The 22,415-nt window shown below is 48.2% G+C and overlaps 1 protein-coding gene across 1 annotated transcript in view; it reads left to right on the top strand.

Moving 5' to 3' along the window:
• Positions 1-408: 408 nt before the first annotated feature.
• LOC128594162 (protein TUNAR) overlaps positions 409-22,415 on the top strand; it is a 53,112-nt gene continuing 31,105 nt past the window's right edge. The window contains exon 1 of the mRNA XM_053602711.1: positions 409-1,279. Within this exon, the coding sequence (XP_053458686.1) occupies positions 1,268-1,279 (12 nt within the window). The 5' untranslated portion in view covers positions 409-1,267. The remainder of the gene's footprint in view (positions 1,280-22,415) is intronic.

Raw genomic sequence — 22,415 nt, 5'->3', positions numbered from 1 at the left:
GTCACACACACACACCCGTCCCTGGCCACTTTCGTCGCGCTCCCGCTGGGGCCGCGCGCCTGTGGTCGCCTGGACTCCACCGGCCACGTCGCCGCCACCTGCTGCTGCATCCCCAGCGCAAGGGAAGAGCATCTCCGTGCCTCCCGCTAGCCACTCCCGCCCCGCGCAGACCACCCATCCTCCACCGCCGGGCTGAGGCCACGTCTTCTTCGGGCTCCCTCCCCAAAGTAGAGGGGGAAGCGGAGGGAGGAAGGAGCTCCGCCCGCGGCCGCCAGCCCTCCCCGCGCCGGAGCTCCCCATCCCTCCCCTCTCCTCCCCACCCCTCGGCTGCGGCAGCCCGGCTAGTCGCGCGCGTCAGCGTGGGCTCCCCGGAGCGAGTCGCTAGGTAACGGGGCGGGCTCCGCAGACCTGGGGCCGGGGAAGCCCGCGCAAGTCGTCAGCCGCTGTGCCGCAGGGCGGGGGCTGGAGGAACGGGGACCCTCCCCGCTCCGGGCCTGCGGACGCCAGCCGGCGCGACCCCCCCTCCAAAGATGCCTTAACCAGCGCCTGTCGCGGTCGCCGAGGTGCCCCTCCCCTGCATGGACCCTCCGCCCCTTCCTCCAACCAAGCCGGTGCGCACCGCTCTGCGCGCGGCCGGGTGGGCGCCACGCCGCTGCGGACGCGGTCGCCGCTAGTAAGCTGAGCTCTGGGGCCGGGGCTGGGGCGAGAGCCGGGAGGGAGTGAGGGGCGCTCTGCGAGCGGCGCGGCTTCGGCCACCGCGACCGCGGGACTAGCCATGTGCTAAAGTTTCTGTGGCTCGGCGTCCTGCCGGGCGCGCAGCGCGGGGCTCAGAGGCGCGGTGGGTGGGGCGGCTCAGTCCTGCCGGCGCCCGCCCGCCAGCCCCCGGTCCCGCGGGGCGCAGCTCTACGCGGTCTCACGCTCTGTCTCTCTTTTCTCTCCCTACGCTCCGCTTCCCGAGGTCCTTCCGCCGAGCCCCAGCGCGGGGCATGAGGAGCCCCCAGCTGCCGCCGAGAGAAGACCTAGCTGCGCGCACACCTCGCCAGCGGCGGACGGGGACATGAGCACCGTGCGTGGGGTTCGGCGCCAGGCGGCCAGTCTCAGCCGGCAGCGGCCAGCGGGTCAACGCTGCCCGGGAGAATGAGGCAGGAGCCGGTGGCAGCCTCCTTTTTCTCTTCCAGCTCCTCACCTTCCTCCGGCTCCGGTGCCCCCGGCCCGGGCCGGGCTGTGGCTCTGCTGCGTGCCCCGCGCGCCTCTCAACCGCCTCCGGATGCGCTTCTCGGTAAGCTAGGCAGGCCCTCCGCCTTGGGAACAAAGCCCCTTCGCGGGGCTCGGTGGCGGCCTGTGAGCCCCCTACCCGCCCCCACCCAGAGCCTGAAGACCTGTGAGGCTTCTGATTTAATCCATCAATTTCCCCGACCCCAATTCCCACCTAAAGGCTGAACTTCAAGATTTGGTGCTTTCCTCGGCCTTCAAGGAGGGAGATGCAGGCTTGACGTGCAGGCAGGAGACCTGTTTGGTTTAGATCATGATAGTAGATGCAGGGGGTTCAGGCTTGGCATTTGAGGGATGCAAGTCAACTCATATTTAGTGCGCGTCTGGGCTGTGCTGGGCAGTGCAAAACCACTCTGGGAAGTAGGTTCCCCTTTCTCCATGGCACAGATCAGGAAACTGAGCCCCGAAGCGATTGAATGATTTAATTGAAGTCACAAGGCTAAGGAGTGGGTAGACCAGAATTGGAAACCAGGATACTCTGCTGCTTAGCCAAGCTGATCGCTTTGTAACATACACAACTGTGCCATTTCTTCTGCTAACTGCTTGCCTCTCGAGTCATTGCATGTGTGTGAAGTATTTGTTCCAATGAGTATCTTCTCTGAGGAAATAAATTGCTGGTAGCATGCATTTTTATCCATCCTTCTAATCCCTAATGTGTACTGTAAGTGTGAAGCTAGTTCTCTTAGTTAAGGTGAGAGGATATGTTTTCCTGGGTGATTTCTTTCCCAAGATTCTGTTTTCCTAGGCCTCTTGAAGAATGGAATGGACTGTATCCAGTTCCTCCTGTGTGCCAAGGCCTCAGAAGTGCACCCTAAACTTTCTGTGGGGTGAGGGTTGACCAAGGCTACCTGCCTCTGGCTGTGTAAGTCTTGGAGATGGTTACTTAGTAGAAGCTGGGGCTGATCTCAGATGGTCACCAAGCAGGGGCTGACCCGATCTTGGTTCATATTTGTCAACCCACCTTGTTGGCAGAACTTCATAGCTCGAAAGAGGTTTAAATGCAGTCATGAGGCCGCCTGTTTTCCCCCAGTTATCTGGTTTGCAGCTTTTGATTGTTTGCTTAAGTGCATTTAATTCAGTCTTGAAGAAGGAAGCCAAATGGAATCACTGGGTCCTGGGCTGAGCGTCTTGTGTCAATGGTGGAGTCACAAGGTATTGAGCTTACTTGTCTACATGACATGTACAATGTTGTTTTGATGTAGGAAAGTCCCTTAGCAGAAAGAGGCCTCTCTATCCCTGTTAGTAGAAGGAGCAGGTTTGGGCTGGATGATCTCTCCGGTCCCCTCTAATCTAATGATTCTATGAGTGGAACATTCTGTGAGTCTGGGGCATCTTAGTCTAGATGCTTGGACTAAGAGTTCTGCACTAAATGGGCAGTTGTTTTCTAAGAAGAGGGTTTCGTACCCAGGGAGCCGTGAGATGTTCGTTCAGTTCAGGAGGTAAAGCTGGAGCTGTGTTTTAGTGCTTTATTTGTTGGGCCAAAGCATGGTGGCTACAAAATGTCCTAAGGTGCCAGATTGGGGTTATGGGATAGGTTCGCCATTTCAGATGGAGGGATGTCATTATCCCCTAAGAAGTGATGGTATACAGTGCATTGACTGGACACCGGCCGGCTGGAAGGCAGCAAGCTGGTGAACATTACCTGTCCCTCCCCAAAAGAATCAATCATATTTGTATAGGTAAAACCCCAGCCTAAGCAATTACTGCAAGGAAACAACATAATTATTTTAGGCTTTCAACCCCACTGTTTGATTAGTCAGTGATAGGTGGAGCCTGTGCAAATAGGGACTCCAGGGAACTGTGATAAGAAGGGAGGGCCCCCAGGATATTCAGATTCTGACTTAGTTTTCTTGGCTGCTGATTACAGCTCAATTCATCAATTTGACCTATGGGCTGTTAATGGGGTTGTCATTGGTCTTTTTAAGATGTGGATTAATGAACCTCTTAAAGTGTTACTGAATCCCAAATGAAATAGGCATGTCCTATCTTTTTCCCAGAAGCTAAGCTCTCAGCAGGTTTTGTGACCAAAGAGCAAAGCTTTCATTTTTGACAGGCTTCTATGGTCTGTGAAGGGAAAAATAACGCATCTTGTGTGAGAATATTAATTTCCCAGCATTGTGTATTTTAGCTCTTTATGATTAACTGGTAAGGTTTTGAATACAAATGAATGTGTGGAGAAATAATCTTCATTAAGTTACAGTTGAAAATGATAATATAATTATGAAATAACAATTTCTATGTCATATAACATACCACTAATAGCCACAAGCTGGATTACACAATAAAACATTACTCCCATTACTGATATTTAGTTTTTAATTCATCAGTTTTCTCACTGTTTTTTTTTTTCTCTCTTATTCCCCCGTGTGAAAATGAGCAATTAAGAATAACTTCTTCCTTTTCAATTTTTTCTTTGTCTTAAACCCATGTCTTTCCTGGGAGATCTCTGAAACTGAACTCCATGCCGTACATACCAAGGCCTCATATTAAAATATGTTTTAAGTTTCTCAGGTTTTGGGGGGAGATCAGGAGGGGTATGTATCATAAACCAATAACAACAATGAGGCATTTCCCTTGTTTGCTTACCATTTCTAACTCAGGACTTTAGACCATGAACTCCTAAGATCATAGCTGTCAGGTTTGGCATTGGAGGGCTGCAGCATTTGTGCGTCACTGAGGATGCACTTGTGGATATGTTGGGGATAGAACAGCTTCCAGAGGCTGAAATTTATCCCTGACTCTCTTGTTAATTGGCTTTGTGGCCGTGACAATCCCATTCTCTGGGTCTGTGTTGACATATGCACAGTGGGTGTGTATACCTGTATCTGTGTGTGTGCAAGTTAGTATCAGATGATGCCCTCCAACTCTAAGCTTGAAGAAGCCTCACAATTTGGATGCAGCTGGTTATTAATAGCTCTGGAATGCTCCGTACTTTAAGGTTACATAACATTTTCAATTAGACATCCATATAAACAATAAGGAACTGGTCTTTACAGAAGATGCTGTTTATAAGATGCTAAGTGGAGATACCATACCCTGACCGAGTAAGGATGGAACTTTCATCTTTAAGGTGATTATGCCAGCTTCCCTCCCAAGGTTCCCTTCGGCACACATCCAGGAGCACTAAAATGAGCTGTAATCCCTTTCTAAGATCCATGTGTCAGGTGATGCATGGGCCATTATGTAATTTGGGTCGATGGGGTAGGAAGAATATGACATTTTATCTGTATGGCTTTGAGGTACAGGGGACTTGGAATTTTGCCTCAATTTCAGGCTGTTCCTGGAAGGTAAGAAGGGAAGTATGTAATTATTGTTTTCAGTTGTTTTGAAAATAGAGCGTACTTTAATTAGAGCTTTGAACTCAGCTGAAGCTGAGAAATGCTAAGAAAGAAGTTTGTTAATTAAGCAGTGGTATTTTTGCCAGGTTCCGTGTGTGGAGTCTTCTTCGTGACATCTAAGGTACTATGCCGCCTAAGGTCAGGCTTCCTGGTGAAGCTGCAACCATTTTCAGATAGAGGGCAGGAGAATGGAACCACCAGTCCTTAAACATTTTGTCCTCCCAACTCTGCAGAGCGGATATTATTAACCCCATGTTCTAGGTAAAGAACCTGGTCTCAGAGTGCTGAAGTGTCTTACCCAGTCTCTAATAGTGATTAAGTGGCAGAACTAAAGCAAGATGTTAAACGCGCTCTGCTAGGGTTTAAATCAACCCGTGCTGGATCTTATTTTCAGTGTTGCTGCGATGTGTCTGTCTGGCAACCAAACTGTGTCCCTTTCTTCCGAATTTCTAGGTAACACCACGGTGCTAAAAAAGCACGCAGAAGATTTGATATAAGTAACATGCAGAGGCGATTTGGCTACCAAGAGACTTCTGAATGCACTGGGATTTTTGTTAGTACATTGGGTTTCTTTTAACTACATGAAGTTATATGTATTCATTCCCAGAGAGATTCAGAAATAAGCTAAGTGTAACCCTAAAAGGGAAAGCTGATATAATTTCTTTAGGTCCCAGGTCACCCTGGGGCTCTGTGGGAAGTGATCACAAACTGACATGTGGGTTGTTTCCAAAGGTGTTGCTGGTGTGTTCCTCTCGAAAAAGGAAGACAGAATAAAAATTATATGACAGAAGCTTTCAAAAGGACTGTTTCCCCTCCTCCGGGGTGCCAAGCAAGCTAATTCCTGCCCCAAACAGCAAACTAGAGAAGGAATTGAGAGAAACTCATAAAAGACCTTAAAGCAGTATTTTTCAACTTTTTTTTTTTTATCTCATAGCACACTTGAACCTATAGTTAAACTTCCATGGCACACTTAAATTATATTGTTGAAAAAAAAAAAGAGGAAAAGAATATACTGTGCTTTGAACTTCTTTTGAAAATAATTTAATTAATGATCTTTAAAAATTTTCCTGACACATATCAAGAAGGCACAGTTGAAAATCACTGCCTTACAGGTTCACCTACAGTTCTTAAGAATTTCTAGACCTCAGGAAGAAATGTAGGTCTTAAAGAAGTTTTAAAGCAACCAAATAGAGATGCTTCTATATCAAGATACTGAGGTGGCCTTCAGTTGTTCTTTGTTATAGGTCTCTGCAGAGCTGGCTACCAACCATACACAGGACAGGAGATTGCAGAGTCCCATCTATTACAGGCAGTTCTCAAGGAATAAGGAAAATCGTTAAAATACACTTTCCCCCATCACTCTGCTTTTCATTGTAATAATGATACTCAGTCTGGTTTTCTTCACCAACAGTTGAAAATATTCCCAGCTCTGATGCTGGCCTTGCCCATGTTGTGTGAGTGATGTCTTAACAAACAGCACCCACTCACATTCCTTGGATTTCTGAGCTGCTTATATGCCAAAATCTTCAAGTTTCATGATAGGTGATTAATGAGAAAAAGCAGATAGAAAGAGTTAGAAAACTGGACTGTGATTCACCTGTGAACTGTGAAGTATCAACAACATCTTTGCAGTCAACACAGTTTTTCGATTTGGTAAACGAAGAATAAACACGCGTGTCCCCGTTGAGGCCCACAAAGTCTGCATTTTCTGCAAACTTTGAGAGGACAGGTGTCTGATGGCTTTAGCTTTGAATCACATGGCTAATCTGTGTGGTTATTAAAAAGTGGGAAATGCAAAAGTAGCTATGCTGAGGCGTCAAAGGGAATGAGCTAAGAAGGCAGTGAAGTCCAGGGCCCCTGATTTGTGATTACTATGAATAGTTATTTGGCATATGATTACTAGAAAGGATTTAACATTCATTTCCAGCATCAAAAATCACAGAATAAATTCACAAAAGAATGTTAGGTGTTTTCATGTTATCTTTGTGTGGTTAAAGACCTATATGCCTTATGAGAAGCACAGGTGACAGTTGTGTGGTTAAAGACCTATCTGTATGCCTTCAGAAGACCTTCCTGCTAGACTCAGAGAGGCTTGTCTTTGTGTTTGCTTGCCCAAATGCCCCAGTGGACTAGCATTATTGAATCCTGAGTCACGATGTCAGATTGTGTTGTGTTCGCATTTGGTTCTGTTTCTTAATAATCCGTGATGAGCTGCTACACGGCCTCATTAGCATCAGGAGGCAGAAGAGCCAGTTTTTCGTCAGCTTTTATGTGCTAATATGGTCTGAGTATCCCCATCCACACAGGATTTTGACTCCTTTTAATTAAAAAACAGATAATTAACAATCATCTGTTAATGATCAGTATTGACAAGTCTTATATTTTTAAATAAAGTGAATGTGCCCAGAGAGCATAGTGTGGAAGCCAAGCATGATTTAGGAAAGTGTACGGTTCCCTCTCACTCACTGGGAGGGTTTTGCGGAGTACTTCTAGAACAGCAAGCCCAGCTTTGCCATATTAAAATCTAACGGCAGAAATGAAAGCCTGCATTCTGTGTTCTTCGTCTGAAACCAGGAGTGGAAAAACACACCTGGTTTCTAAAAGGGAATGTTGAGACTGTTTCTCTATCAGTTTTAACTACAAGATCAGCATTGCCTTCTCAGTCCAAAAATTCCCTGTAGATGCAGCTTCTACAAGGCTGCTTGTCCTCAAGCCTTGAGGACGTCCCCGTGGTGTCTCAGCTCTGTCCATCTGTGCAGGCCTAGTGCATGGGGCGTGCCTCTCTCTGGTCACATCTGATTACTGAGATCAGCCTCCATCATGCTTTCGTCAGGCATATTTCAATTGTTGACAGTTTAACGGAAATGTATGGAGCACCAGCCTGGGTCTAGGCCTTGCCAGGCATTGAGGCTGCGGTGGCAGAAATGCGAGAGGTAGATTTGGCCAGGGGCATTTGATTCCAAAGGCCTAGACCTGCCAGCTGAGTGTGACACCACCAGCTGAGTGTGTCATACACTGCTGCTATTCCAGTCGGTATGGAGGTGAGGTTACCTTCTGTCCCTTTGAAGGGGCTCTGTTCAAAATCTGGAGGGCTTAGCGTTGCAGTGGGATGTGTAGGCAGGCTGGCAGTCAGGGTACCTTCTCTCATTTCCTCTGGCTGCCTGACACCAGGCTCCACCCCTCTCTGACCCTCTGCTGAGAGGACTGAGCCACTGCAGGATTCTTCCCAAGTGTGATCCAGGGACCACTTTCATGAGAGGATCAGGTGAGCTTATTGAAATGCACATTCATAGGCCTTGTTGCAGACCTGTTGAGTAAGAACCTCTGGGGAAGAGGGGTCCAGAATCTGTATTTCTTATGTACTACTAGGTCATTCTCATCTCAGGTATAATGCAGGTGAGAACCACCAGTTGGCTGATCACTCACGGTCCTTTTTGCTCCATAGTCTTCAGAATGTGGCTGCCCCGCCCCATGCCAGCCACTCTCCCTCCACTCCACCCACCACTAAGCTTTCCAAGCCATGGGGCTCTCTTAAATGCTCTTCCTGCTCTTCCCCACCTACCCACTGCACCCAGAGTGGGCACTGAGAGTGAGTGTTGGCTCATAGATCCTCGGCCCTCCCTGTGTCCCTGAGAGCAACAGCCAGGGGCCTTAAGGTGGCCCAGATCCCTGCACAAAGTCTGGTCCTTCATCTCACCTACTTTCCTACTGGTGCTCCTTGCTTCCCTCTTCAGGCCACACTGGCCTTCATGCCAGCCCTAGAACCCACCCAGTTTCCAGGAGTGCACTCCCAGGGAGCCACAGGACCCGGGAATTGGCAAATCAGGGTGCTGGGAGGATGGGGAACACCCCTGTGGAGCTGCGGCTTTCTGTACCACCACTGCTTTGAAAATCCATACAGATATCCTTAAGCCCACTTGGACAAATATGCTTCTGGGCCCCCCATCACCACAGTAAATGTTGGTTTAGAAGCAGCTCTTTAATTCTGGGCATCATGTTGTATAAGCTGGCAGGCAGTCGGGGTACCTTCTGGATTGTCACAGTGGCTCCGAAATCTCTTTCAGAGGAAGTTCCTGGAAATAGATTGGACCTCTCTGGGGCTGGACTATTTACTTAGCCACCTTTGATCCCTGCAACCCTGCTGTCCCTCCTCCTCTTCCTTACACAGATATCCTCAGGCACCTGCTACTTCCATGCACCATTCTGAGGCCGTGATACGCATCTGCATGGTTGGATCTCTGCCTGTCACTCTTGCTTTCACACAGATGAAACTGTATGAAAACTGACCTTTTTCCCCTTTTATTAAGGAAGAAGCACTCTGGCCTGTTTATCAGCCATGGCCCTCTTGGGGCCTAGGGTAAGGAAACTGCATTCAGAAATACCAATCTCTTAACAAGTGAAAGAGAGATTTGCTTCCAAAGTGAGCAGAGTGCAGAGAGTGAAAGAGAGAGAGACCATTTGGTGTGATTTGCTTCTAGCAGTGAGCAGAGATCTGTGGAGTTGTGGCGTCTCTGACATGGGACACCTGGTCAGGACATGGCTCAAATACTTGGTTCCCTGGAAGCCAGCCTACCCAGCAAATTGTCAGCGTGAAGAAGGCCGTGACAACTGCAGACCCATGTAGGTCCTGCTCATTGCAGTGCCTCTTCCTTGAATCTCATGGAGGGAAACATTTTCACTTTTAGCATTGATCTTCTTTGGGATCCTTGCTGTTTATACATTGGCCAAGCCTTTACCAAGAGGCCACAAGGCATGGTGGTTTGGGGGTAAACAAGATGTTCCCATCTTCCAAGGTCTCACAGACCATCGGGGAATCTCTTATGTAACTACCTGTGGCTAATTAGAGTGATTGACGTGTCCTGAGATGGCAGAAATGGGAGAGGTAGATTTGGCCAGGGGCATTTGGCGCCTTGAGAGATGAGTAGGAATTTGTCAAGCAGAGATGAGGCTTTCCAGGTAAGAGGGAAAGTGTAAGCAGAAGCACAGAGGCTTGACCATCAGAGCTAGGTGACAAGTGACACTGTAGGGCTGAGGCTGCATTGGCTCTTGAATGCCAGGGGCTGCTGTGGGTCTTGAATGCCAGGGTAAGGAGTGTTCCCCGTCTTATAGGTGATGGGAGCCATGGGGGGGGGATTTGAGTGAGGATGTGGGTTTTTTAAAAGATAGCTGGTGGCTATGTTTATGACCCTCCTATGCCCTCTGTATCATGAGATAGCAAAGATGTATACAGTGTTCAAGAAGATGCATTGGTTTCTCTGACCACAGTGTCTCCACTTGTCTCTATGTATTGACTGATCTCCAGGCCCTGCTGCCCGGACCCCAGCTCTGCCAACCCTGCAAGGGCTCGGAGGGAAATTGAGGTAGCTGCTGGCTCCAGCACTTGCTGCCCAGCCATGATGGACTCCAGCCAACAGGAAATGGAGCGGGCAGTGTCCCAGCCAGATTCACCGAGCCATGGGTCTCCCTGTGCCTCTGCTTACGCATTCAGGCTGCTTCTGGCCTAAAAACAATGCTCCCAGACCTAGATGCATAGCGGAGGGAATCCAGGGTGTGTATTTGCCGGCCAGCTTCTCTGAGCTTTCCCCAGCACTGCAACTTAATGAGTGAGAAAGGTGGTCAGTGTTGGGAACCAAGCATGTGCCACTCTGTGACCATTTGCTTTGAAACCAATGTGCTCAACAAGGCCAGTGACTTCTGCAGAGGTGGCTAGACAGATGGAACATGAAGAAGAATGTCTGAGGGTTGCAGGTGGTTATACTGCCCTTGTCCTCCACCTTCACCTTCACATTGCTAAGGGGAAGAGAGAGAGGGAAAGAAGCATGTTCCGCAAGCCAGTGGGCAAACTTTTAGCTGTTTTCTGGGGAGTTTGGAACTGGCAAAGAGCCTTCTTCGTGACCGGCTGGCTGCCAAATCATGCCAAGGGCAAAGTGTCCAGGCAGTTTGCCTCCTGGGGAAGAGCTGCTGCCCTCTGGAGGGTTGTGTGGCCCGGGATGTGGGCCTAGGAGAGGGATGCAGCTTCATCCTCCATTGGTCCCATTTACACATCAACAAACCAAGGCCAAGAGAAGTGAAGTGGAATTGTGGCCGAGCAGGACTTCAGATCATTCCGGAATCAGTCATGATCTTTGAGGTTGGCTCATGTGCAGGGCCCGATGCTGGCACAAGTCTGCTGAAAAGTGGACAGTTTGTGCTCACACTGCCCTGCTGCCCACCAGGCATGGAGAACGAGGCCTTCTCCTTGTTCCTTTGCCTTTTCTGATGGAGCCAGGGGCCTGGGTGTGACCCTAATCTCCAGCCCTTTGCCTGCTCCTTGATTTCTGAAGCTTGTGTGGAGGTTTAATACAAGCAGAGAAAGGAATTTGGTAGCAAATTAGCAGAGCAGATTAGAATAGTTGTCAGGATCTGAGCACGGACTCTGAGGTCAGTGTTAACTCTGGGGAATCCTGGGAAAGATAGCTTTTCATCCTGGCTCTCGGAGCTGCTTTGCACACCCTAAGTTGAGCCTAAACCACCTTGCAGTATCACCATCACTGGCTCTGCTGTCTTCTCTCAACTGCCCATTCCCTGGATCCCCAGTACAGGCTGTTCCCGGCCAGCTAGTGACTGGACGAGAAGTGCACTGTGGAATGGGACTTGCTCAACAGCGAGCCCATCTGAGCTTTTGGAGCATCCTGGCTCTCTCGACTGTTCTGTACCTTGTCAAGTCAGTTCTCCTAAATGTGCGAGAAGCTGACTTCAGTTCTGCCAGATGATTTCAAAACGGTAAAACCTTCAGGGCTTATAGGGCAGATCTACAAGTACAGTTCCCACTCAAAAAATGCATCCATCACAGCCCTGTGGAACATAAAGGAATTGTTTGCAAACATTCCCAGGTTTTTACCCCCGTAGTTAGTAAATACATGCATTAGATAAATAATCTTGGGAGACCCATAAATTATTGCAGTTTTAGACAGAAGTAATCTACCTGCTGGCAAATTTCATAGGTTTCACCACCTTATTGACTCTTAATTTAAATGAAAGAGGCGAGCAAAGCTATAAAAACCATCCTCATGGGGTGGGGACTCAACCACTGATGAATGATAAAACAATTTAGAAAATGTATGGGTGCTATGCAGTTGTTCAGGGTAGTTATTATTAAGACATGCTGGGCAGCTCATCTTAGTTCCTTCTGTTTTTCTGGGCAGGGACCTAGTAAGTCCCAGATTGTCCTGCACTTGACTGACTGATTCTCTGTTCCTACAATCCCATCATAGGAATGGCAGTTCTTCAATAAGATTTTGATGGCTGTCACAGCTGCTTCCAGGGGGCATATACCTTGTATTTGAAGCTTTTCTCCAAAAAAAAAAGTGGTTAGATAGACCTGTTTTTAAATCTGAGCTTATCCTCTAACTCAGTCTAAGTTTTTTGGCCAATTTGCTGTAGCCTTTACGAGCACTGTTTTCTTTTCTGAAAAAAGAGGCATAATAATAGAAATTAAAGACAATCCTAGCTTTTATATACTGAGTCCTTAATGTGTGTGAGGACCCTGTACCAAATAAATACTTTTCATGGACTTTTTCATTGAATCTGTACATCAGCTTGGTAAAGGAGTTACTTTTATTATTCCCATTTTACAGATGAAGAAACTAAGGCTTGGGGAGTATTTACTACTGCATATAAAATCAACCCTAAATAATTACTTTGAACATTAGTAACCATTTATTTGCTCAGCTAGATGGTCCTTGCTGAGAACCTCGTGTGAGGTCATAGACTGTGGCTAGGGCTGGAATCCTCTGGAAGTTTTCCTCCTGTGTCTGGGCTGAGAAGCGGCATACAGCCTGGGGACGAAGGTGAGGAGGCGGGCATAGCTTGGACTCCCTATGTGGTCTCCTTGCATGGTGGCTGGCAGGGTAGCTGCACTTCCTGCCTGTGCTTCAGAACTCCAGTGCACCCCAATGGGAGGGTGGGGATCTGTCTGTATTATCTTTTGTGATCAAGCCTCAGAAGTTATGCAGTGTCACTCCTAGAATATCAGCTTCAGAAGTCATGCAGTGTCACTTCTGGAATATCATTAGAAGCAGGTTGCTAAGGCCAGTCTATATTCAGAGAGGTCAGAGGGGTATTTAGACTCTATCTTTTGATGGGAGGAGCACTGAAGAATTGGCATCATATTTTTTGTTGTTTTTTAATTTTTTATTTTATAATTATTATGGATATGAAATAGCTGTATATATTTATAGGATCCATGTAATTTTTTGATAGAGGCAGCATGTTTAAGCCATCATGGAGAGCTTAGCTGACTGGCACAGGATAGACCACTGGAAGGCAGCAGAGTAGGGTGTAGCCCCAGCGGTCAGATCTTGAGCTGGGACCATCATCCTCTGAAGTTTAAAACACTGTGCACTGTATGCTCCATAAAGCTGGAGCTCTGTAAACATCTGCACTGTTCCCCGTTGCCCTGTTAGATGTCCTCCCCAAAGAAGGAAGCAAAGCTGTATGAGGGGCCAGGTGCTGCTCCTGCAGCTCAAAGGGGCCTTAGAGACCACCTGTCCTCCCCTCCTTGCCATCCCCTGGCCTCCCTTCCCTGCCCCCAGAGTCAGGTTCTCACTGTCTTCAGGTCCTCTGTGCCTTCATGGGCCCCTTCCTCTGTGAAAAAAAAAAAATCAATTAAAAACTCGTCTATGACTGAGTTGATATAAAAAATGCCTATAGTAATGTACTATATTAAAACCTTTTCTTCTACCCAAAAGTTCATTTTTTTTTCTTTCTGATTTGAAAATAAATTGAATCATCTTTGTGGGCCCTGGGTCCTGTTCCTGCTGCATCTAACGGAGAGTCCAGCCTTCCCCTTCCCTCCCCTCCCCTCCCTTCCTCTCTCTCCCTGGCCTCCAATACTGGTTCTTCTGTCCTGGTCTCCTCTGCTAGTCTGAGAATGAGCCCCATGACCAGGAGCAGACTGTTCCCAGTGACTCTGGGCCTCTTCTCTCCCAGTCCTTCACTGAGGATAGACTTCCCTGGTGAGAAGGGACATAAGCAGAGACTCATCTTCTCTGTAAGCCCACGGAGCCTCCACCCCTGTTGGGCTTTGGGCTGGTCTCTGAAATCAGAGGCCGGGAAAGGGCCCCCTTCCGCGTCTCCCTGACAGCGAGAGCAGAGAACTGTAGAGCAGTGATTTTTAGAGCACACCATGACACACTGGTGTGCCGCGAGAGGATCTTAGGTGTGTCACGAAAAATTTTAAAGATCGTTAATTAAAGTATTTTCCAGAATAGAGGTTCAAAGCACGGTAAGTATATTTGTTTTTTTACTAATTTTTTTTTTTTTTTTTGGTCAATATAAGTGTGCTGCAGAAGTTTAGGCTCAAGTGTGCTAGGAGATCAAAAAGGTTGAAAAACAATGCTGCAGAGTGCAGAGGGTGGTGGCAGTGGAGGGACATGGCTGCTCCCAGAGCTACTGCCTGAGGCCATTGTATCTGGGGTCATAAGCCTTAGACACCCCAGCCAGCTCTCCATCACTTCTCTGTGGAGAAAACAGCTTTTTGTTAAGCAGCCACTCTGTGTGAGGCATTTCACAAACTCTACCTGGTCTCTGTTCTTATGTAACTTGAGGGGCACAAAGGCAGAACCATTAGCATCTAGCTATGAGCAATGGGAGATTTGTGATAAGGAATCGGCATTTGCATTTAACCGAAGCAAGAAGTGCAGTCTGCTTCATGAAGGAGAAATGGTGCCCAGAAAATCATCAGAGATGAGGATGTCTTCCTCTCTCTCTGTCTGGGGCCCTACGTCTTAACCATCTGGTACTTTCTTTTTCTCTCTCTTTGGCTTTTTCTTCTTGCTCCTCTGAACACATGGCCAAATAATAATCACCCTAGGTTGGCAGCCTCAGTCCCATGTCTGAGTGGCCTCACAACTCACTCCTCTCCCAGGGGACCTAAATCCTCAGGAGGGAAGCAGAGTGACCTGGCTTACTAAGGAGCCCTAAGCAGCTGTGGCTGAGTGGAGGGGTTTGGTGGTAGAGAGAGCTGCCCTGCAGGAACTGTCACTGGTGTCAGGTCCTCAGGGAGTGTGTGTTGGGGTTAGGGAGAAAGAATGGCACTTTCACTCTTATCTTTGCTCCAAAACTGATTCATGGTTTAAAGTTGTGATTGCCAGCTTTTTGATGTACATAGGTGAAGAAATGTGTTTAATTGTGGAAATGACATAAAATTGCCCAATTTTAATTGTTCTCTATCACTATTGTACAATAAATAATTTTTTTTAAAACCAGGAAGACTTTAATATTAGAATTTTTAAGTGTTTTTAATTAATTAATTTAATTAGTCAAGGATAATTAAGCAATAAAAGTGCATTGTCCTTGTGGTTTTCTCATTTTGTCACAGACTGGTTCACTTTGGTCATGGAGCTGAACCAGTCTGTGGACTCAAACTGGGGACCCATCGCACTAGGAGTCCATAGAGGTCATTTAACAATAATAGCAGAACCTGGACAGCAGCAAGAGTAGTTGACCTGTGTCCAAAGCAAACCAAGGTTGGTGTGCAGAGCAGTGATGAGAGAAGCCCAGTCTGTGATTTAGAAAGATAGCCCTTTGGCAATGTGGAAGATGAACTAACATTTGCACATTAGGAATCTGGTCTAGCAAACACTTTTGAACAGAGCAAATGTTTGGCATATGCACACACATTCCAAGTGACTGATTTATGAAAGTGCTTCCCCTTTGAGAGGTAGACCCAGGGTCCCACTTCCTTGGGGTTTCCCTGGAGCAGGGAGCAGCAAGTGGAGGCCCTGTCCTTTATCCACTTCAGTGTCCTGAGATAGAGTGGGGGTGACTGTAAGAGTGACCTCAACTTTGAGCATTCATTCTTTTTTTGGAGAAAACCTCTGGCTTTTGGAATAACTCTGCTCTCCTCTCTCAACAAGAGCCCCGTAATTTCACATAATGAGTTTTCTTTGTAACGCTTCTTCATGGGCACAGTGGAATTTAGTAATTTAGGTGAGCAGGGTCTACTGCCCAAAATGACAGACTGCCCCCGAGCTTGCCCAGGGCCACATAGCAAGTAAGGGATGGAACAGGAAAGTGGATCAGAGTTTCTGCTGCCAGATTAACTGCAGACAATGTCACGCCAAGTTCATCAGGGTGTTTCTGATCTTGGTTCTCTGCAGCTTGTCACACGACCTGGCTGAATGTTTAGTCTCGTAGTGTCGCTGTAACAGTACCACCAACTGGATGGGGTCAAACAACAGAAACAAACAACAGAAGTGCTCTACAGTTCTGGAGATGAGAAATCTGAAAACCGGGTGTCAGCAGGACACTGCTCTCTCCAGAGGCTCTGGGGGAGGCTCGTTCCTTGCCTCTTCTCAGTCGCTGGTGGTTCTGACAGCCTGACAGCCACTGGGGTTGGCTTGTAGCCACATTACTCCAGTCTCTGTTTCTGTCTGCACATGGCCTTCTCCCAGTGTGTCTGCATGTCTGCGTCCAAATCTCCCTCTTCCTCGTCTTATAAAGATGTTAGTCGTTGGGTTTAGCCCCCAGCATCCCTCATTCAGTATGACCTTATTTTAACTTGATTATATCTGCAAAAGTGCTATTTCCTAATAAGGTCACAGTTACTAGCGGTTAGGACTGATATATCGGGGCAGGGGGGCCCACAATTTCACCTATTACTCTGAGAGATTGCCAGGGGACCCCCACCCCAGTGGACCACGAGTGGTCAGTGCTGTCCCATCATGGGTTCTTACTAGTCCCCTGCTCAGGCCCATGAGACATGCTTCCAGTGGGGCACTGTGTCCTCTCGTCCCTCTGCCAGGATGGATGTGAGTTGCCACCAGCTTTGAGCTCATGGGGACAGGTTGTGCCACTTTGGCATCTGTTTGCTATGCTGTGAATGCCTGAACTCAGTGAGTGGGTAGCACCATTGTGTGTTCTGGAGAGCAGGGCTGCCTCCGGTTGATGTGTCACTTCCCTTGGGGCTCCTGGCAGCACCTGGCATGTTACTTGGTCAGAGTATCATTTTGACCTCAAGGTAGCCCAGGGAGCTGTGTGGGGAAGTGGCACGGAACTTGGACAGTTGAGCTGGTCTCATTCTTTTTCCCCACCAGATGACAAGTATCTCTAGGGCAGGGACATCTGGCCATCACCGTTTTCCCTTCAGCAGCTTCAGTCACTCTTGGCCACAGCCTGAGGACTCTGTGAGGCTCCCCCGAGAGAGTCTCTGCACACCCTGAGCACCCTGCAGGGCTGCTCTGGGATTCAGTGAGATGGTATCTGTTAAAACCATGCCTGGAGCTCTTGTTTCAATCTGGAAGATGCTTAGGAGGAAGTCGCAGGACTCAATTGAAGAGCAGGGTCAAGGCTGGTGCCTCCTTGCTATGTCAGCGTGCAGGGTGGGTGGCCATGTGGCCTCCAGGGGAACCATTTCTAGGAAAAGGTGGTGGATTTGGAGGAAAACATGGCCGGTGAAAACTCCTTGCAGTTGCAAGTGAATGCCTGAAGAGGAATTATGTTCTAAATCTATCCAGTCTGCAGTGGCTGTGGCCCATGGGGTAGGTGAGACCAGAGAGTTGTGTGAGGGGTCTGTGAAGAGACCCAAGGGGGCAGGAGGGAACACGAGGACTTGGGCAAGAGGAATTGGTCCTGTTGGGAGCACAGGAGGCAGCGTGGGAAAGTCAGGTTTGGAGGTTGGAAATTCAGGATTTTAGGAGAAAGGAGCCTGGAGCAACCTAAGAATATTGGCTGCACTTTTCAGCAAAGTTTGCTGCAAATTGGAATCCAAAGTGGCAAAGGGCCAGCTAGGAGGCGGCCATCCTCGGTCCTTCTAGCCTTCAGGACTTGGTTCTGTCCTCCCTTGCCGTGGGGGGTCCTGATTCTCAGTGCTCCGGGAGAGTAGGACCTGCTTCTGGAAGGCTTTCCCCCTACAGCCAGCAGAGTGCCACGTGCATAGCAGCTGAACTCATTTGACAAGAAAAGACAGACCGTCACCTAACACAGCCTGCTTAAGCGCTGAGGTTCTCATCCCCCGCCGTGTGTGAGGACAGCCTCCCTGAGAGCATTGCCACACGCTAGCCCCAGGCCCCTCACTTTGTAGTATTATCATGTTGGTCTGAGGGAGCCTGAGCACCTCCCTGGCATTGCATCCACTGCCAGGTCTGGCTAGTGGCTTTACTATGTGGGCACGAGTCCGGCCTTTCTGGGCCTGTTTTGTCATTTGCAAATGGCCCAAGGCCCACCCTTGCAGAGACACGTACATGGTGGGTCCAGGAGTGCCTGGTACACGGATATACCTGGGCTAACGTTGATTCAGAGTCACAAGACGGTTTTCCCCATTTTAATGGATAGCTTCCTCTTGTGGAGGTGACCGTGCTCATGGAAGCCGCCAGATTTCTGGGAGAGGGAGTTCCCCCCTTCCAAGAAGAGAAGCAGTGAGTGCTGACTACATCATCTGAGCCGGGTTTGTGGCTGGCCGCAAGGACCGGTTTTTAAGGTTGTACTGCTGAGGTCCACTTGGAGGTTGAGAGTGTTTGATGGGGAAGTATGTGTATCCTTGGCCTAGGTCTCCTTTTGGTGGAAAGTGCCATTTTGTCCGAAGTTCCCCTCCTCGGAGACAAGGCAGTGCAGCTGGTACTAACGAGCTCTCGTTGAACACATGCTACGTGCCACATCTGCGTGAGGGCTCGGGGACCCTAAATGAATTAGACAAATGAAACCAAGACATGCCCTTTTAGAGCCCAGCAAGCTTTGGATCCCCCTTCCCCTAACACCTTATCAGGGTAGTCCCACTCGGAGGAGGCAGAGAGGGAGAGATTCACATGTGAGGATCAGGGCTTGAGACTTTGGCAAGGAGCTGGGTTTGGGGGCCACAGGCAAAAGTCCTGCTCATCAAAACACTTTTTTTTTTCTTGGTGTAAACTGTTCCCAGTCGACTGAAAAAGGCGATTTGGAACCAGGCCCATGACCTTCTGCAGGTGCTGAGCTGTGGATCTATAGATTATTAGGATATTACATAAAATGAAAAGCCCCTCAGGCTGGGCCTGAAAGAGCGAGTTCCCAGGAGTCAGCTGCCTCCTCTGCACATTGCAGAGCTTCCGGAGACAATAGAGCAGAGTCCGGCCACCCCACAGCAAGCCTCAGAAGGGGTGAGGGTGTTGCACAGTGCAGTGGAGACATAGTTGCTGGGAAGGAGAGCATGCAAATGCTGAGACCTGGTGTTCTCAGCTTCAGGGGGTTTCTCTGGGAATCCACAACCTGTACATACTGGTGCAGGGCAGTGTTTGGTGGAGTGTTCGTGCCAGCTACACACTCCTGGTGTACACACACACACACACACACACCCCGCCTTGCTGGCCGTGCTTAGGGCTGAGGACACAGATATGGCTGAGGCAGGGGTCAGGCTAGACAGCCTGCAGCTCTAGGGAATGATGGCAGATGCTATCAGAGGGGTAAAGCCTAGGAAGTACAAACCAGCCTTGAAAGCAGAGGAGGGTCATGGAAGGTGGCCTGAGGAGGGTCACGTTGAAGAAAGAGAAGGGCAGTCCAGGCAGGAAGGCCAGTTCTGTGTCTACCCTTTGGGAGAGCACTCCAGGCCAGGTGTGCTGGGGCTTAGTACAGGCCCAGGGGGTAAGGGGTGAAGGGAGTGATACAAATAGGTTTTGCATGCAGGTTTGACTGGGTAGGGGATGTTTGGGACCCTGTTCTAGCTCAATAGCCAAAGAACTGAGTTTTAGCAAAGCATAACTGTGTGTGTGTACTTGGAGCATATGTGTGTGTGAAAGTAAGAAGGAGTGTGTGTGTGTGTGTATAGAGGGCTAGGGAGCATAGAGTTGTGAGCTGGGGCATCCTAAAACCCAGGCAGCGGGTGGTCAGGCCGACCTCTGCCTTACAAGGTGGTTCCCCACATGTAACCATACTGGGTTCCAGGCAACAGCCCCCTCCATGGTTTACTCAGCTTCATATTCTACAAAGTGGGGATTTACCAATGATTTAAAGGCCATACAAGGGCCTTAGGGAGCTTTCTGGCATAGTTCTAGGGTATCTCCCTACCACCCTGTGCCCCAGAATTCTGGAACTTCTTTCAGGCCTAGGTTTTTGTTCCTTTGAGCTATCGCATAGCTGTTTGCCTCTGCTGAACGCCTTCCTGCTTCTGCATCCACTTTGGAGTTTAGCTGACGTCATCTGCTTCCCAACCACAGAGGCTCCCCTGCAGGCTGCTGCTTTGGGGTCTCTTGAGCGTCTCAAGCACATGGTGCCTGCCCATCCTAGCATCCACCACCAAGCATCCTTTTCCTTGGTAGGTTCCTTGCAAGCATTTAATGTGCCTGTGCACCTATTGGCTCTCCAGCACCTGGCGTGGTACCTGGCTCCAGGTTGACACTCAGTAAAATATTTGTTAAATAAATGGTTGAATTCTTGAGAAAGCTCAAGTTCAGTGACCTTGAGAAATGTTCCTGAGCCCAGTGAGTGGCAGAGTTGGCATTCTCGCCTGAATGATTCTGTTTGCAGAGAGGAAGAAATGGGGCTCAGAGCCTGATCTCCTAGAAGGAGAGCGCCGGAGTGAGCCAAGCAAGGTGTCAGGGCCTCAGAGTTCACCCTTAATGGAGAAATTGAGGCAGAAGTCCAGAAATAAGATTGGGTTTGTCCAGCTAAATATGGGAAGTGCACGAAGGGTGAGGCATCACCCTGTTCCCACTGGAGACTTCCTCTGTGGCTACGGGATCTGTTGCAGCCTCACCTCCTAGGACGAGGCACCTCCTACCCTGTAGGCTCAGAGGAAGGTTGAGACGTTCATGAAGGGCTGGGCCAGGCTGCACCCCACCCTCCCGAAATAGGCCATTCTGAACCTCGCTTGTCTTTTCACAGAAACAGAAGTAGACAATCTTTGCAGCCTTTGTCTTACTCTGCAGATAAAAATGGAACCAGAAGAGTAGCAGTTTGAATCCCACTTGTAAGCAGTTTGTAAAAAGTGCCCAGGTTCCCTTAACGGTGGAAATACTTATTTTCTGTTTGCAAAAATATAATAACTTTGTTATGTTGTTATCATGTGGCAGCAGAGCTTTCTAGAGGTTGCAAACAGTTTGGGAATACAAAGGGCAGAACCTCTTTCAGGCCTCCCTCTGGGAAGCCCTCCTCACCACAGCCCTGTGTTCTCACCGCTCCCCAGCTCCCAGCGCAAGCTTCCTTGCTCACTTAGCAGGCTTTAAAATATTACTTTACGGTTTATGCCCCGATTTGTGTTCACATTTGCGTTGGTTTCTTCAAATATCTCTGCTTGGGATATCTTTTTATTTAACATTAAAAGAATTTTTTTAACTAACCCATGCACATTGTAACAAATCATAAAATTCTCTTAAGTATCTATTTAGTGTTTACTGTGTGCCAGTGTTTACTTTACTTTGTCCTGGGGATGTTCCCCTGTAAACTCATTTAATCATTGACCTGTCCCCACTCTGCATGAGCTGAGGTTCACATCCAGACCATAGATCGCTCATTTTAAGGCTCCAGTCATGCACTTCATAATGTAGGAAAGGAAGATGTGGTCCCCACACTGTCCTCTCCTCTACCATCCTGTCCGGTCGATAGGTATTAAAGTGCTTCTATCAGTTACTTTTTCTTCTGCAAATACAGTATTTTGCTGTGTGTAATACACACGTTTTGCCTAGGTTTTTGAGGGAAGAATAAGGATGTGCACTCTGCGTGGGTAGTACTGATTCTGTATCTATATAAATACCTTCAATTCCTTTATTTATGCTTATATGTTAGACGTGTAACTCTAGAAAGCAATAAGGTATCTGTGTGCAAACTAATACCCTGGAATACGGTAATTGGTTTTGTTGAACTTACCAGGAACTTGCAACGAAAGCATTTTCAGCCAAGAAAGACTGACATTTCTCTTCATATACTTTAGGTGGGAGCTAGCAATCTGGCTGATATTTTTACAGAAATTATTAGAAAATCTTTTGAAAAATGTCAAAATGGTTTTCATACACTGCAAACTTTAAGCTTTGAATTTGAATTAAAAGTGAAAATGAAAGATTCTTTTTTTTTTTTCATGGAAGTTTGAGCCAGAAATGTGGGCATGCATTATACAAAGGAATGCCTTATACACAGCGAGATACGGTGTATGTCTTCCTCCACGTCTCTGCCTCCTCGTTTTGTGAGATGAGGTCGTTAATGCCCTCCTGTTTCTTTTCCCTTCCATATCACCCACCTACTGCAGCAGGGTTGATGTTCCCTCAAGATCCTTGACATTTGCCTCCTCTCCTGTGGTCTCTGCCACACGGTCATCTGTAGCGTGACCCTAAAAGTTGAAAATACTAGGCAAAGAGTAGGTGACACTTAATACAATTCTTGCTGTTTTAGAGGTGTCTAATTCCAGGTTAAATCATGTGCTGGCATGAGCTTTTCCCTGCCAGAGATGAACATCACTCAAAGCAGACAGCCCAGGACAGAGCGTGGTGCATTCTCTTCCTTGATACTCCGTCAGTCTAAGCATGGCGTGCTTCAGCTTGCTTCATTTTTGGGTCATGACCTTATCATGCAGGATTTTTTTCCTGAAATCTCTTACTGCCTTTCAGTTTTTCTTCTTGTGCGACTTGCCTTTTCACACTCTCCCTTTTTTCATAACACCAGTTCTGTTGAGCCCTCCCATTGTTTCTGGCCTAGAGAACTAACACCCTGGTGGGATGCTCTCTCCTCTCCAAGGCTGCTGCCCACAGGTCATCCCCTTCATTGCTTTTCTGGGTTAGAGCTTCTTATTGCTCAACTTACTTCCTAAGATACAAGGAAAGTAAAAGGCCTGAAAAAATGTCTGTATTGTATGCTCACAGTGAGGGT

The sequence above is a fragment of the Nycticebus coucang genome, chromosome 9 (genome assembly GCF_027406575.1).
Source record: "Nycticebus coucang isolate mNycCou1 chromosome 9, mNycCou1.pri, whole genome shotgun sequence".
Lineage (NCBI taxonomy): Eukaryota > Metazoa > Chordata > Mammalia > Primates > Lorisidae > Nycticebus > Nycticebus coucang.
The sequence above is the reverse complement of the archived record's forward strand: the minus strand, read 5'-3'. Positions and strand labels throughout refer to the sequence as shown.